Source organism: Prunus mume, linkage group LG6 (genome assembly GCF_029339155.1).
Source record: "Prunus mume cultivar Tortuosa linkage group LG6, ASM2933915v1, whole genome shotgun sequence".
Classification (NCBI taxonomy): domain Eukaryota; kingdom Viridiplantae; phylum Streptophyta; class Magnoliopsida; order Rosales; family Rosaceae; genus Prunus; species Prunus mume.
Genome location: NC_142703.1, coordinates 8,034,484 through 8,048,647, shown reverse-complemented (window position 1 = coordinate 8,048,647; position 14,164 = coordinate 8,034,484). Strand labels below are relative to the sequence as shown.

At 37.2% G+C, this 14,164-nt stretch overlaps 3 protein-coding genes across 3 annotated transcripts; all 3 read left to right on the top strand.

The window, feature by feature from the left end:
• The first annotated feature begins 9,200 nt into the window (after positions 1-9,200).
• On the top strand, positions 9,201-11,102 carry LOC103333835 (protein VAPYRIN-LIKE-like). The gene has a single exon (XM_008236736.3). The coding sequence runs from the start codon at positions 9,346-9,348 to the stop codon at positions 10,762-10,764; it is 1,419 nt and encodes a 472-aa protein (XP_008234958.2). The 5' UTR covers positions 9,201-9,345; the 3' UTR covers positions 10,765-11,102.
• A 1,079-nt stretch (positions 11,103-12,181) lies between these two features.
• Positions 12,182-13,008, top strand: LOC103333836 (histone H2AX-like). The gene is made up of 2 exons (XM_008236737.2): positions 12,182-12,461; positions 12,565-13,008. Exons 1-2 carry the CDS (start codon positions 12,258-12,260, stop codon positions 12,784-12,786), a joined length of 426 nt encoding a protein of 141 aa, XP_008234959.1. The 5' UTR covers positions 12,182-12,257; the 3' UTR covers positions 12,787-13,008.
• A 370-nt stretch (positions 13,009-13,378) lies between these two features.
• On the top strand, positions 13,379-14,163 carry LOC103333837 (histone H2AX-like). Its single transcript, XM_008236738.2, has 2 exons — positions 13,379-13,679; positions 13,857-14,163. Exons 1-2 carry the CDS (start codon positions 13,485-13,487, stop codon positions 14,076-14,078), a joined length of 417 nt encoding a protein of 138 aa, XP_008234960.1. The 5' UTR covers positions 13,379-13,484; the 3' UTR covers positions 14,079-14,163.
• The last annotated feature ends 1 nt before the right edge of the window (position 14,164 follows it).

Genomic DNA, 14,164 nt, shown 5'->3' with positions numbered 1-14,164 from the left:
AATTGCTGTAATGTTTCAATTTAGGATAATAATACTGCTAGTTTACTGTCATGTTGATTAATGGTTGTAATGTTTCAGTTTAGGCTAATAACAATACTAGTTTCATATGACATCCTATTTCTAATGCATGTATACTCTTTTAATATTCCAATCTAGAGTAATAATACTGCTAGTTTCCTATGATATTCTATTTCTAATGCATATCTACTCCTGTAATGTTATAGTCTAGGGGTGACAATTTCTAACACCCCTGTATGCAGTTTAGGGACATTTACTGTCATGTTGATTAATGCTTGTCATGTTGCTATTTCTAATACATGTCCACCAAAGAAAAGATGAAGAAAGAACAAACCAGGACCAACTCAATAACAAGCCGAATCCAGATTGTTAATACTATTATGTCATAGAAGTACATTGTTAATGCTCTGTCATAGAAGTACATTGTTAAACAAAAATGAGATTCATAACTGAAATAGTAACAAAAGAAAAATCAATCATCAAAGCTTAAAATACATTTCGAAAATCAACTAAAATTCGAAGTGAAACACATAATTGAAACAAAAGATTAAAAATCTCAAGTCCAAACCAAACGACGACAACGACGACGATGACGATAATGACAACAATGACAACGACGATGTGGCAAAAGAGCAGTAGAGCTTGAAGATGTGGAGTAGAGCTAAGAGCATCTGATCAAGGTTTGTTCAAGGTCTTGAACAATAAATCAATATAAGCATGATTTTAGAACAAGAAATCGAAGGTGAAATATTGAAAATTGTATATTAAAGATGAAGAATATAGTTGGACCTGAGATTGAGCTTCAATGGAAGCTCCTCTTGTAATCCAACACCAGATAAAACACCAGCAAGAAAGTAAAAAATAAATATGATTTGGTTTTTTGGCAGATTTAAGCATATTTGGTTTTATGGCAGATCTGGGCAGATATGATTTTCCTCTCTCAAATCCACAGTACAAGGACAATATAGGTATTTAACACGCACAAATAATGAAAAACAACTATTAAAATTAAAAAAAAAATGACTAGCTGTCAATTTTTGGGTTTTTTTTAGGTGTGTTTATAGTTTTTAAATGGTATAGGGTTTCTTTATAAGACTATGTCTAAGATTGGATATATAACTAAATTTCTATGAACAATTTTAATAGATAAAGATATAAATGATTATACAATATTTGCTATTTAAGAGATATATTTTACTCAATAATATCAAACCTATAGTACTGAAATATAATCAAATAGTATAACCCATTCAGGTGTTATAATATAAGTGAACGATAAAGTTAAAACTCTCCACTTTTATAATATAATATTAATAAATATCTAGTTATATTATAATATGTGAATGAGTTATACCACATAATCATATTCTTGTACAATACTTATCGTTGTAAATAGTAAGCTGAAATATATGGACCCGTAACTTACCTAACTTTCAATGCTTTCATTTTCATCGAGACATATGCTTCATATTTTCTTGTTACTCATGACATCAAGTTGCTTGTGGTATTTTGATAGAGTTCTCTGACCAAAAAATATATGGATTGTTTTTTTTCCTTTTCTTGTTTCGTTTTATAATGTTTTTTCTTCTTATTTGAAATTTGTAATTTTGCCAATAGCATATGTTATCTATATATATAAAGCAAAAGGCAGAGAAACGGTAAAATATTCAAAATATCAGAAAATGTCATTGGTTAATGCAAACGTTAATAATTGAAATTATTAATTAAATAATGATAATATGGTAAATTCATACTTTTTCATAATACAAAAATTAAAATTAAAAAGAAAAATAAGATAATAGATAATATTTTTATAGAACACAACTATCCATTATCTTTTTTAATTCTAAAATAAATATAATTTTTTTTTAAAATAAACGTGCATTTAGAGAGGCTAGTTATTATATAAATAGGCTTAGATAGAAAGACATAGTAGGAATATGAATATATACTTACTTCCAAGTTCCAACAAAAACAAAAGGAATATGCATATTGAATTAATAAAGCAAAACATGGTGAGTTGTTGTTGCTATTTGAATACAAAATTAATTAAAATTATGAGAGACGGTGCAGTGTGCATTGCATTGTTAACTACTTTCCACTATGTTCCGCACAATTCTGCCCAATAATTAAATATTTGTATCAGAAAAGTCAAACTGGGTTATTTACTTTTCATAATTTCATAATATTCCTTGAACACCAAAAAGGAGACCTACTACCAACAGAACAGACACACTTTTTACCATGACTTTCAAACATCTTTTTTTTGAGTGTCGTTATTTTTCAACAAGGAGAAACCCCATGACATGAGCTAACACACCTTAGAATTTTACAAAATAAAACCAAATATTCTTAAAGTAAAAGGAAAAAGCAAAATAAAGGGAAGAGAGAGACAAGAGTTTCCTGCGTGCGGCCGACGCCAAGGCACGTGGCGACAAAGGGTTCCGTCCCGACTCTTTTGCCAAACCTCCATGCCCAAAGTACGAATTTATCCTCGAAACACCGAACCTGCCATTCAAGACGACATTGTTTTGTCCGGTAGTGGAAGGCGCGTGACGACATGTTTTTTGTCAGAGGCTGAGGGGGACTTTTGGGAGGGCCCTTTTTCATTAACTAAATTGGAAAAACGAAACTTAATTCTAACGTGGGCTTTGAGCTTTGTCGTATTATCTGGAGCGTGTTCTATCCTAATCGTGGGCTACGTACACGTGGCGAATGCATATCTCTCACGTTTTCTAGTGGGCCCATTCTTTGGGCCTTATTCCTAAAATCAAGTTGATACGATGAACTCAGTGGTGGGACCCTTAAAAGCCCCCGTGATGGTCACCAATCAATCCGAGTATGCCACGTGTGGTCCTCATGGTTGGCTTTTAGGAGATGATTGATTAGATATTCCTTGTGACATCTGATGTGGGACACTTTGGTGCATCTCCACCGTTGGTTTCTTTTGCTTTGTGTTTTTTAATCGGATGGTTATGTTATGGACCCATCGGTGGTGTAGTGTAGGAGAACAAATTCAAGAGCAGAAAGATAGACAAGTGACCGGTACACTGTTAAAAGAACATTGATATTTTATTCGATCATGAGCCACTATGCGGCTGTTTTTATTTATTTATTGTTTCTTACGATTCTTTGCATATTAATTTTATATGAAAATGGAAAAATGTTTTAACATTGTGTTTACGTTAATCATATACTGCCCTATAATTAACAGAACCTAAATATACCATATGAATTCATCTAATACAATTATATTGGATTGTATTCATATGTTTAAAGCCAACAAACAATAACAGGTGGGAAGGGCTTTTTTATTCATTTGGTTGGTGTTGACAGATTCTTAATTTAAGAGAAAGCATGCAATGGGGCCTCAAGACAAATCTATGAAGTGGTAAGATTACAGGCATCAGTTGAGAAACCAGCCATTTATCTGCCTTTTTTTTTACTGTGCATATCAACACCAACTCCCAGGCTTCCAATAACTAGAGTTCAAGTTTCTTTTTCTTTTTGTTAGTATAAGCGATAGTCTAAACTACAGAAAGAGAGATTTCTCACTTTCTCACACGCACATCTATGATGGCATGGGAATTCGAACACTAGACTTGTGGTGTGCAAAGCAAGTCTGATTTTATATTTGGAGGAGAAAATAGAGTTTTGATAGTTTTACTGTTTTGTTTATTTGCTGCCCCTCTTTTTTTTTGGTACATAAATTTTTTACTCACTTCCTTCAACACTTTTGTTGAACTAATAATTGGAGTGGAGCCATATGAATTATATTCATACGTGCGAACTCAGTCATGCCTATCAAATGATCTTGATAGATATTAGGATTTTTAATAAATTAAAGGACTTTATTTGTTTTGATTCAATGCAAGGATTGTACATAATTTAGTGAAAAATTGGAAAATAAAATTTGGCCATTAAATAAGTGAATTATTTTGTCAAATATTAGTTTGAATGGACAATGTAATTGGACAAAAAACATTGTCCCGTCCAAATAATAAAGACATAAAAGACTACGTCAAAGGACGATTATTTTCATCAGAAAAACCAAATTTGTTGGTGAGTGAAACAACAATGCAAACATGAATAAAAGAAAACATTAAAATTGCCAACTGGCTGGTCGTCTACCATGGCTTTGTTTTTGTGTCAGGTTGTCTACGATGGCTAAACCTCCCTCAATAGCGTACACACAGAAGCTTCCGAGCTTGTAAATTAGTAAGTGTCTAAGCAATTCACACCCAAGTCCTTCCTCAAACTCCACGATATTAAAATACTCCTTGAAAAATGATGGCCAAAGAAATTATACAACGGTCCAAACTCCATTAATATAAATTAATTTTCATAAAACAACGATATTATTGAGTGCTTGTATTTTTGTATGCATACGTTGTCGTATTGTGAGGAGGTGGCTAAGCACGTGCCACGCCTCAGCAGCCCAACACACACAAACACAAACTGTACCAAACATAATGCCGTGTGGCTCACATACACACACGCACATATATATATATATATATTATTTTTTATTTTTTAAAAAAAAATTTAATTTTGGGTCATATCCCTTTTTCTCTTTTGGGAGTTGATTTTTTTTGGTAGTAACGTGCGGCCCACATTGTGTTTGGCCTTTTGTGCGTTAGGTCAACAACTGGGAACAGCTTTTGTCTTCTTGTGTCCTTCTGGTCAATCCCACTAAAGAGAGGTGAATTATTTGAATTTTGTGTTCTATTGTAAATCCAAACTATTCCACATGTTGAAAACAAATTAGTGAAGAGGGTTTATTCAACTTTTTGTTGGTTGGTAATTTCAATTGACTTAGGTTTTTAAATCCAGAAACAGACATATAAGTGTGGTAGACCAGCTTGTCACGGAAGCGAGTTAAGTCAGTTGATTACGAAAGAGAGTTCGCTCCATTGCACATTATCTCTTGTATCAAAAGAAATAACCATATTTAATTTAATTAACAAAAATCTTCCGACACATCTAAATATAATTCATTGGATGTAAATTGAATGGACTTGATAACTTTTTTATTCTTATAGGCATTTAAAATTATAGAAATCATAAATAATTTTATGCTTGGTTGGTACATGCATGTTATTTTCAAAATACGATAATAATATTTTATGTGTGGCTAATTTTATGCCATCATTGATCCAATCCCATTAACTTTGGGGGTTAGATTTCAATCATGGGTCGGATTCGATTAAATAAAAAAGTCTACAAAACTAGCTCATACTAGATTGTCTGACCAAAAGACAAAAAATAAAGTTCATATAGATTTGAGTTCAATCCATTTTATTATATTATAGTGGAAATATTTATCCCTTCCTTGTAGTTGTAGGCAAAGAGTCTATGAGTCAATGAGTCTAAATCCCCCCGAGTCAATGAGTCTAAATCCCTTTTGTATACGTATTGAGATAATTTTATTAGTATTCAGACAATGCAAAAAAGAAAGGAAGCCATTTACGTTCAGTCTATGTGTGCGCCTTTTGAATGAACATACGAAGACAAAAAAGAAAGCCATGTACAATGAATGAGGATCTTGGAGATGCCTTAAGTGTGACTAAAACAAAGAAACCACCTAACAAGTAAGAATGTGCATTGAATTTGTGTGTGAGCCAGTATTGGCTTTTGGGTGTGTGATCAGATAGATTCTCTCTTCAAGTAAAAACAATTAAGCATCATCATGTATCGTGTATCATACTATCGTGTGTGTGTGTCTCAATGCATCGTCCCCAAATTTTATACTCATCCATCTTAAAAGGTCATGGACCACGCTTTATTATTCGTTAGGTAATACCAAACTGTTAACAACATTTAATTTAGCATGTAAAGTGAATAATTCAGTTGAAATAAAGGGGCGGGTATGATAGCTTTGTCATAAGCAACTATCATCCATGAAAAAAATTATCTTTACGAGATTCGATGAACGTTTATTAGCTACTTTGTTGATTAAGATAATTAACTACATATGCATTTATAAGTATCGTTCACACGCGGACATCAGTTAAGCCAATTGGGTTGCTTCAACTTTGGGATACTTTATTAGCCATTTGCTTGCTTCAACTTACAAGGAACGATCCTCAACCAGAAAATGAAAAAGGCCAGAGAAAACTTTGGAGCAAGCTTGCTTATACTAATTAGTATGGATAATTCATAATCATCAAAAAGTTGTGACGTAACTATCAAGGCAGCCCAATTGGGCACTGAAGATGATGATATATTTCATATAATTTTTTAAAAATTTAACTTTAAATGTAAACTATTTTTCTCATATAAAATGAACCTTATTAAGGTTTTTTTTTTTTGGTGGGGTTGGATTATAAGGTGTTTGAGACAATCATTTTTCTGCAAGCAATGCATCAGAAAAAATATATATATATATATTAGTGAAATGGACAGTTCTTGCAAACTCACAAACTCTTCCTCCAAGATAACATAAACATATGCCATGGTTTCAAACTTTGTTTAGCGTTTGTATTAATTAAAGATGATGGATTGAGTCAGAGCACACATTGTCAAATATAAATTACTTAAATTGGCATTGAATTTCCAATTCAATGGCAATAAAAAACGATGACCAAGGGTGATGATGATGACAGGGATGACGAATTTATGAATGAAAAAAAAAAAAAAAACCTAAGTAAGAAGAAAACGACTATGGCGAACCAGGATGTGGTTCCCTACATTGAGTACAAGGGGTGTGTGGGAAGGGAAGAATATACAAATATGTCTGGAGACAGTCACAGCCTATTTTGTGGGAATTTCACAAACCAAGCTTCAATGAATTGGATCAAATCTTTTTAAAAGTTTGAGAATGCCTGCTTTTGATGAGCAATTCCCAGTTTTTGAAATACCGAAAATGGATCTAGGAAGGAAACCAATAAAAAGGGGAAATAGATTTGTCCCAATTTAGTTTATTGGAGCTTGACAATGCTTTAAAAAAAGGGAGGGAAAGATGGACTTTTTTTCTTTATATTTCAAATACCTTTTCAACTTGAAAATATTTTTACTCATTACTTTAATACGATATGTATTCTCACCACCCTTCTTATTACTAACTACTTGACACATATTTATGGACATAACCACAGTTAACTCATTGTTTTATGTTTGTAGAATCATGGTTATGCCAATAAACACGTGTCAAATAATTTGTTGATTACATAAGGGAGTTTCGAACCCGGGTGCCAGTTGGAAGGACGGGAAAACCACCGCTGGTAAACCCCATTGGCTGTGTCAAGTATATTTTTCTTGGTGAAAAAAGGGGGCAAAGACCCCCGGAGCAGCAGCAACAAACCTTTAGCCAGTGTCAAGTATTTCCGTTTCTATAGTTTTTCCTTGTTTTTTATTGGGCTATATCTAAAAGATGCACATTAGGACTTCCCTAAAGGTCACTCATTTTAGGACTTCCCAAAGATCACCCATCCTGGATCTAAAAGATGCATCTTTGGTTACATAACAGAGCGCAGCAAAAATGAGCAAAATAATTTGGTTGTTTGGTTGGTGAGTCTCTGTCATCACAGGCTTTTAGCAATGGGTTTTTATTTTATTTTTATTGGGTAGCTTAAGGCCCATATTATATTGCATGTTGCAAATACTTGGTGACAAGTCTGTTCAAGATGGGCCTAATCCTCAAAATATTTACTGTACAAAAGATGAGGGCTTAACATAATTCAGCAAGTGGGCTTTGGGTCATGGACTTCAGCATAGGCTGAAGAACAATGCACACTAACTTACAGCAAGTCCAAAATCAAATTCTATGCTGTTAACAAGTGAAAAAAGAGCAAATAATCCAATCCAGGTCTCATCATAAAGAAATCCTTTCATGTAACGGAATAATATTGTTTTGTTATCTCGATCAATAACACAACGATAGCGTGTAAAATAACGTTTTCACGTGTCATTATACTATTGGCTTATAATAAGCTAAACAGTCTTATCTCCGTTACAAATAAATTTTTCTTCTCTTGATGATATAAAAAAGCGACACAAAATCTTGGGAGAAAAAAATCAAATCCTGCAACTTCCGAAGAATATGCCAAATATGCTTTCGATCTTCTCTCTCATATTGAGCCGAAAATCACTACATCGATTCCTTACTATTAGAAAGAAAAGAACAAACACGAAATGCAACAATACAAAAACCAGCTTGATGACACGAATATATACCATAAAAAAATTGATAACTATTGGGTTGGTTCAATAAATTGAATAAACAAAATAAACAATAATGTATTTTTTATGGGCATAAACATCCGATGAGTGGTCCATTTATAATGTACATTTTTATATTTTGACAGCATCTTATTAGGTTTAACAACATAAACTAATCGAAATTCACGGCATTTCTCATTAGTCAAAGGGCAATCATTGTCGCTTGTGTGTTAATGGAGCCCATGTAAACTCAAAACTGTTTTGCAAGAACAGGTAACAGTATATCTAGCGGCATTCTGTCTTACAAATTACAATCAAGCAACGCATGCTGCTTGCTGCTGAGGTTTCAAAACTACTTTACTTTCTTTTTTTTCTGTTACAAATGATATTGAAGGAGAGGACTCGAACACAGAATCTCAAATGCATAGATAACAACTCATAATCACTCGAGTTATAAAACATCAAATTTTGGCTATTCAACGAGCACTACATATCAGCGTTGAAGAAGAAGCTAAAAATGTTAGGCTGCGATGAGTCAGATCCCATTTAACGTTAATGATAATGTTATATTTTAAATCACACGCCATAGAATAGTAATTTCCGCAGCTGAGCATCCTTATCAGCTGCCTAAACTTGGTGGTCTCGCCTCAGAAATTTAAGCAAAATGATCTGACTTTTTGTTGGAAATTTTATGAGAACATGGAGCCTACTAGGAAATCCACCACACAGCCTCACCCACTTGGTCATCAAGTTGAAGTTTGAACACTTAAAATTACGGAAAATATGTACCTCAATCTGTCTCACCCTCTTGAAGAGAGGTAGTTCAATCTTCAAGATTTCAAATTCAAACAAAGCCAACAACTACGACTCTCTCTCATTGTCAAAGTCCCCACCTCTCTCAATTTCTTTACACACCAAAACCCTAAACCAACCATTAAATTAGTCCAACCATATAACTTCTCCAATAAACAATTAAACTCCCACAGAAATATTTATAAAAAAATAATAATAATAATACAACTTTTGAACGAAAACGAAAGGAAAAGATCACCCCACCTTCCCAGTCTCCGTTTTCAGCTTCTTCATTTCGAATCAGTTCCCATCAAACCAAACCTTCCCCAGAAAAAAAGAAAACAAGAACACCAGAGGGTCAGTTTCAGTTTCGCCATGGACAGACTGGTGAAGCCAGACGTGAAAGAAGTTGAGCTCAACTTCAAGAGAGACCAAAAGTGCAGCACAACGTTCAGGCTAAGCAACCTCATGCACACCATGTCTGTAGCTGTGTCTCTTACCACCACAAACCCATCTCTGTTTTCCTTTTCTCAGCCCTTCTCCATAATCCCACCGCTCTCCTCAGCATCCTACAGCCTCTTCCTTTCTCAGCCGTCTGATCAACCCCCTCTCCCTCTGTCGACCCCTCATGACGTCATCAACGTCAAAACCTCCATGCTCCCCACCGGCAAGGCGCATCAGGACGATCTCCGCCGTCTGTTCGCAAGGCCTGGGCCCCACGTTTTCAAGGACGCCACCATACCCATCGCCTTCGTGGGTCCACATGTGGTTGAATTTCTCATTTCCCAGCAAACCCGAATCTCGGGATTTGATTCTTTCTTCAACAAAGCGATTTCTGGGTGTTCTGTATCTGACCTCACTGCGCTACTCAAACCCGCCATAGCCTCTGGGAATGCCAACTTGGTTTCTGACCTGATTGACGCCGGTGCGGTTGTGAATCAGAGAAATTCGGATTCTGGGTCTTTGCTATCTCTGGGTGTTGGAGCCGGAAACGTTGAAACTGTACAGGTTCTGATAGCCTCCGGCTGCGGAATTGGTAACAATTCGGCCGACATGGTTTTGCACGAAGCGGCGGCGATAAACCGGCTCGATTTGATTGAGATTTTGTGCAAGAGTTTCGCCGGGATCGACCTGAATTGGGTCGACCCGGAAGGTCGGACTCCGATCCACGTCGCGGCGGCGCACGGTCACGTCGAGACGTTGAAGTTTTGTATTTCGGTTGGAGGCAATGCTGAGGTTTCGGACTGTGAAGGTTGGAGCCCTCTTCATTGCGCAGCGGAGAAGGGTCATTTGGAGGCCGCCAAGTGTTTGTTAGATTGCTCTAATGTCAAGTATGCCGTCACCAGAGATGGAAGGACGGCTTTTGACATAGCCGCGGCTAATGGGCACTCGGGCCTGCTCGGTGTTCTGCGTTACGACGACGTTCTGCACCGGGCGGCGAGGTTGGACGATGCGCATGGGTTGAAGAGTAGCCTTGCGGAAGGGGCAGACGTGAATGGGAGGGACCAAAATGGGTGGACCCCTTTGCACAGGGCTGCATTCAAAGGCAGGATTGAGTGTGTGAAGGTGTTGCTTAACCATGGTGCTCAGGTTGATGTGGTTGATGATGCTGGGTACACGCCGCTGCATTGCTCGGTGGAAGCGGGGCACGTGCAGGTTGCTCTGCTGTTGGTTGCTCATGGAGCTCGAGCCAATGTGAAGAGTTTGGAGGGTATGACGCCTATCAATTTGGACCGTTTCAAGAACCACCCAGCTCTTGTCCAGCCTTTGTGTCATGAAAAAGAGCGAGCTTGAAGAACTGATATCATGAATATCATTATGTGTTGTTGAATTATCTTGTTATGTTATGATGCACTATGCAATCAAATGTGTATATAGTTATGTCGATTTTCGGATGTTTGTTGTATAATGTGGGATGATGAGTTTGAATGGTTGGGGTAGAGAGAGAGATGTAGGAGTTATAATTGTGTTTCCCCTCCACAACCATGTTGTAAAAGTGAGTAAAACTCCCATTTATAGGGAACCAAGATGGCCTCTGACGAAGCTTCAGTTCAGTCTCATATGTAACTTACGGCGAGAAATCAAGTTTTACAAGCACCTAAAATGAACTGAGATTTTTGTTTTAAATTCAATCGATGCTTGTTCAAGCCTTTTATTTTCTTCCAAACTTGGATATCCAAGAGTCACTAAAAACCACTTATAGTGATTATATAGTGAAGTGCTTATTAACCTGTGCAGAATCACTCCGAAACGAGTCCCATGTATTCTTCATCAAATGATTCAAGTTTATGAAATAAGACTAGTTCAAAACTTTGCCGGCTTTAGTTTCTGCTATTGTCATAAAGATTGCAAAAGTTGCAAGCAATATGGGGCGCGTGAGATGAATATAATTGAATATCTTGGAAGCGGATCTGATTTCAGCTCAAACTCATTTCATTAGAATTCAAATTTCAATGCACCTACCTGAGCTAACAATTGTTATACATTACAATTTACATGCCCACAAATCCACCAACAATCTCAACTATGAAGTTGGTCTTGTCGGGCATGTGGGAACTATATATGGTTCTTAATTCTCATCGGATAGTATTAGACGTTGAAAAATCGATATGGAGTTACGAAGTTATTATTGCAATTATTTATTGATAAAAAAATGATAGTATTTTATTGATAAAATAAACAAAAATATTTATTCTTGTATCTTATCAATTGGTTGGTTCATTCCCCAAGCAGGGTTTAATGATCAATTCAACTGAATTTGAACGTATCAGCCACGAAGGAATGTGACTATTGAACTATATTATAGACTTGATCTAGAAGAACGATATGAAAGCAAGAGGAAACAGCCCATGAAATTGGGGTTTCATTGAATGTGGTCAAAACCAAATTGGGCTCCCAGACCACATTAAGAGAAGCCCAGATAAAAACTAGTAAATTGTTTGGGTTGGGTCAACCTCAACCCACAAACCCATGACTTAGACCAATCATAAGCGAAGCCCAGTCCGGACGATGATCCACAGGAGACGACGACGTCGTTTTTTGAATTCGAAAGTTACAGTCGAACTGAGATTTCAATTCGCGGGCTCGAAACATTTCAAATCTATACAAATCACTCCCTCCACAGCCACGTCAGCGATCCGCGTGAAACCTCACCGTACCAATCAAACGCTCTCTGACACTGACCCTTCCGTCCATATAAACTCACACAGTTGAACCTTGAAGGCATCTCCAAATTCCAAAGACTTGAATTTTTTCAAACTTGAATTGAAATTCCCAAATCGAGAACCATGAGCTCCACAGCAGCAGCCACCACCAAATCAGGCAGAGGCAAGGTCAGAGGCACCAAGTCGGTCTCAAGATCCCAGAAGGCCGGTCTGCAATTCCCGGTCGGTCGGGTCGCCCGGTTCCTCAAGGCCGGTCGGTACGCTCAACGAGTCGGCAGTGGCTCCCCGGTCTACCTCTCTGCTGTCCTCGAATACCTAGCTGCTGAGGTACGTCGTCGTTTTATATTAACTTCTTTGTTCATTTGGGGTTTCTCTTTCTCTTTTGTGGGTTATTGTTGGCTAACTGTTTGATGTTTTGGGTTGTGCTCAGGTTCTGGAGTTGGCAGGGAATGCTGCGAGGGACAACAAGAAGAACAGAATCACTCCGAGACACATTCAGCTTGCAGTGAGAAATGACGAGGAGTTTACGAGGCTTTTGGGGTCTGTGACGATAGCTAATGGAGGTGTTCTGCCCAATATTCATCAGAATCTGCTTCCAAAGAAGGGTGGCAAAGCAAAGGGCGAGATTGGTTCTGCTTCCCAGGAGTTCTAGGGTTGGTAGATTTTGTTGTTAGGAAAAAGAAGAAAAAGAAGAAAAAGAAAAATTTGAGCCCCTTGATCGGTTAAGGCTCTTGCTTTTTGTGGGTAGTTTAGATTGTTAGAAGGAATATTGTAAAGCTTTGCTTCCAGGAAGATAACCATGTTGTATTCTACTGGAGTTTATATCGTTCAGTGCAGATTCTAATTTCCAAATTTGGTTTTGTCCGATTACATATGTTTCTTGTTTTTGGTTCATTTTATATTTTCTGTGGGTGCAAAAATTTCTGATAATAATTAATCTTGCTAAGAATTTGTCTTACAAAAAAGAAAAAAAGAAAAAATCTTGCTAAGCATTTGCCGTTGTTATTTTGATGTTTGGTTTCCACATGGGCCGGGCCCAAGTATGGAGAGAAAGTTTGAACTTTGAATCAGCGTCGCACTTTTCCAGCTTCCCTCGTTTTACCAAACTTTCCCTCTTTTTTCAATGTTCGTGAAAATTAAAATTCCACGCTGGCAATCCGCGGCAATCCTCCTCAACCAATCAGAGTAAAGCATCCATTCACATCCCACTACCCTTCTCTCCTATATAAACCCATCATCTTCTCCAAACCCCCACGCATCAGACACCTGTAACCCAAATCATCACACTCTTCATCTCATTTCGATTTTCTCTCCTAGGGTTTCAGATTCAATCCCTATTCAAATCCCAGTATGAGTTCGCCGACTTCCAAAGGAGGCAGAGGCAAGCCTAAAGCTTCCAAATCCGTGTCCAGGTCTCACAAGGCTGGCCTCCAATTTCCAGTTGGCCGTATCGCTCGATTCCTTAAGTCCGGCAAGTACGCCGAGCGAGTTGGTGCCGGCGCTCCGGTATATCTCTCTGCCGTTCTCGAGTATCTCGCTGCTGAGGTTTGTTTTGTTTATCCGCTACGTTGGATCGTTGTTTTCTTCATTCTATGGGTTGTTTGGTTACTGAGAAAATAATTGTTATTGCAAAGAGATATTGATCGGAAACGATTCTGAAATTTGATTCTTAATCTCTGTTTGTTTTAGTGAACTAAGGCGTTTGATTTGACTGGGTTACAGGTACTTGAGCTTGCTGGCAATGCGGCCAGGGACAACAAGAAGAATCGAATTGTTCCAAGGCATATTCAGCTGGCCGTGCGTAACGACGAGGAGTTGAGCAAGCTTTTGGGGACTGTTACTATTGCTAATGGCGGTGTTTTGCCGAACATTCATCAGACTCTGTTGCCGAAGAAGATTGGTAAAGGGAAAGGAGACATTGGATCTGCCTCTCAAGAATTTTAGAACTGCTTGTTAAAATTTGGGGACGATTTGTTGTAAACACAAACTTTGGGAATTTTGGTTTAGTAATTATCTTTGCGGATTGAAAT

Excerpts from the sequence above, each read along its gene's own strand:
- LOC103333835 (XM_008236736.3), top strand. The coding sequence starts at position 9,346 with ATGGACAGACTGGTGAAGCCAGACGTGAAAGAAGTTGAGCTCAACTTC.
- LOC103333836 (XM_008236737.2), top strand. The coding sequence starts at position 12,258 with ATGAGCTCCACAGCAGCAGCCACCACCAAATCAGGCAGAGGCAAGGTC. Across the intron at positions 12,462-12,564 it reads TCGAATACCTAGCTGCTGAG|GTTCTGGAGTTGGCAGGGAA; the intron begins GTACGTCGTCGT and ends GGTTGTGCTCAG.
- LOC103333837 (XM_008236738.2), top strand. The coding sequence starts at position 13,485 with ATGAGTTCGCCGACTTCCAAAGGAGGCAGAGGCAAGCCTAAAGCTTCC. Across the intron at positions 13,680-13,856 it reads TCGAGTATCTCGCTGCTGAG|GTACTTGAGCTTGCTGGCAA; the intron begins GTTTGTTTTGTT and ends ACTGGGTTACAG.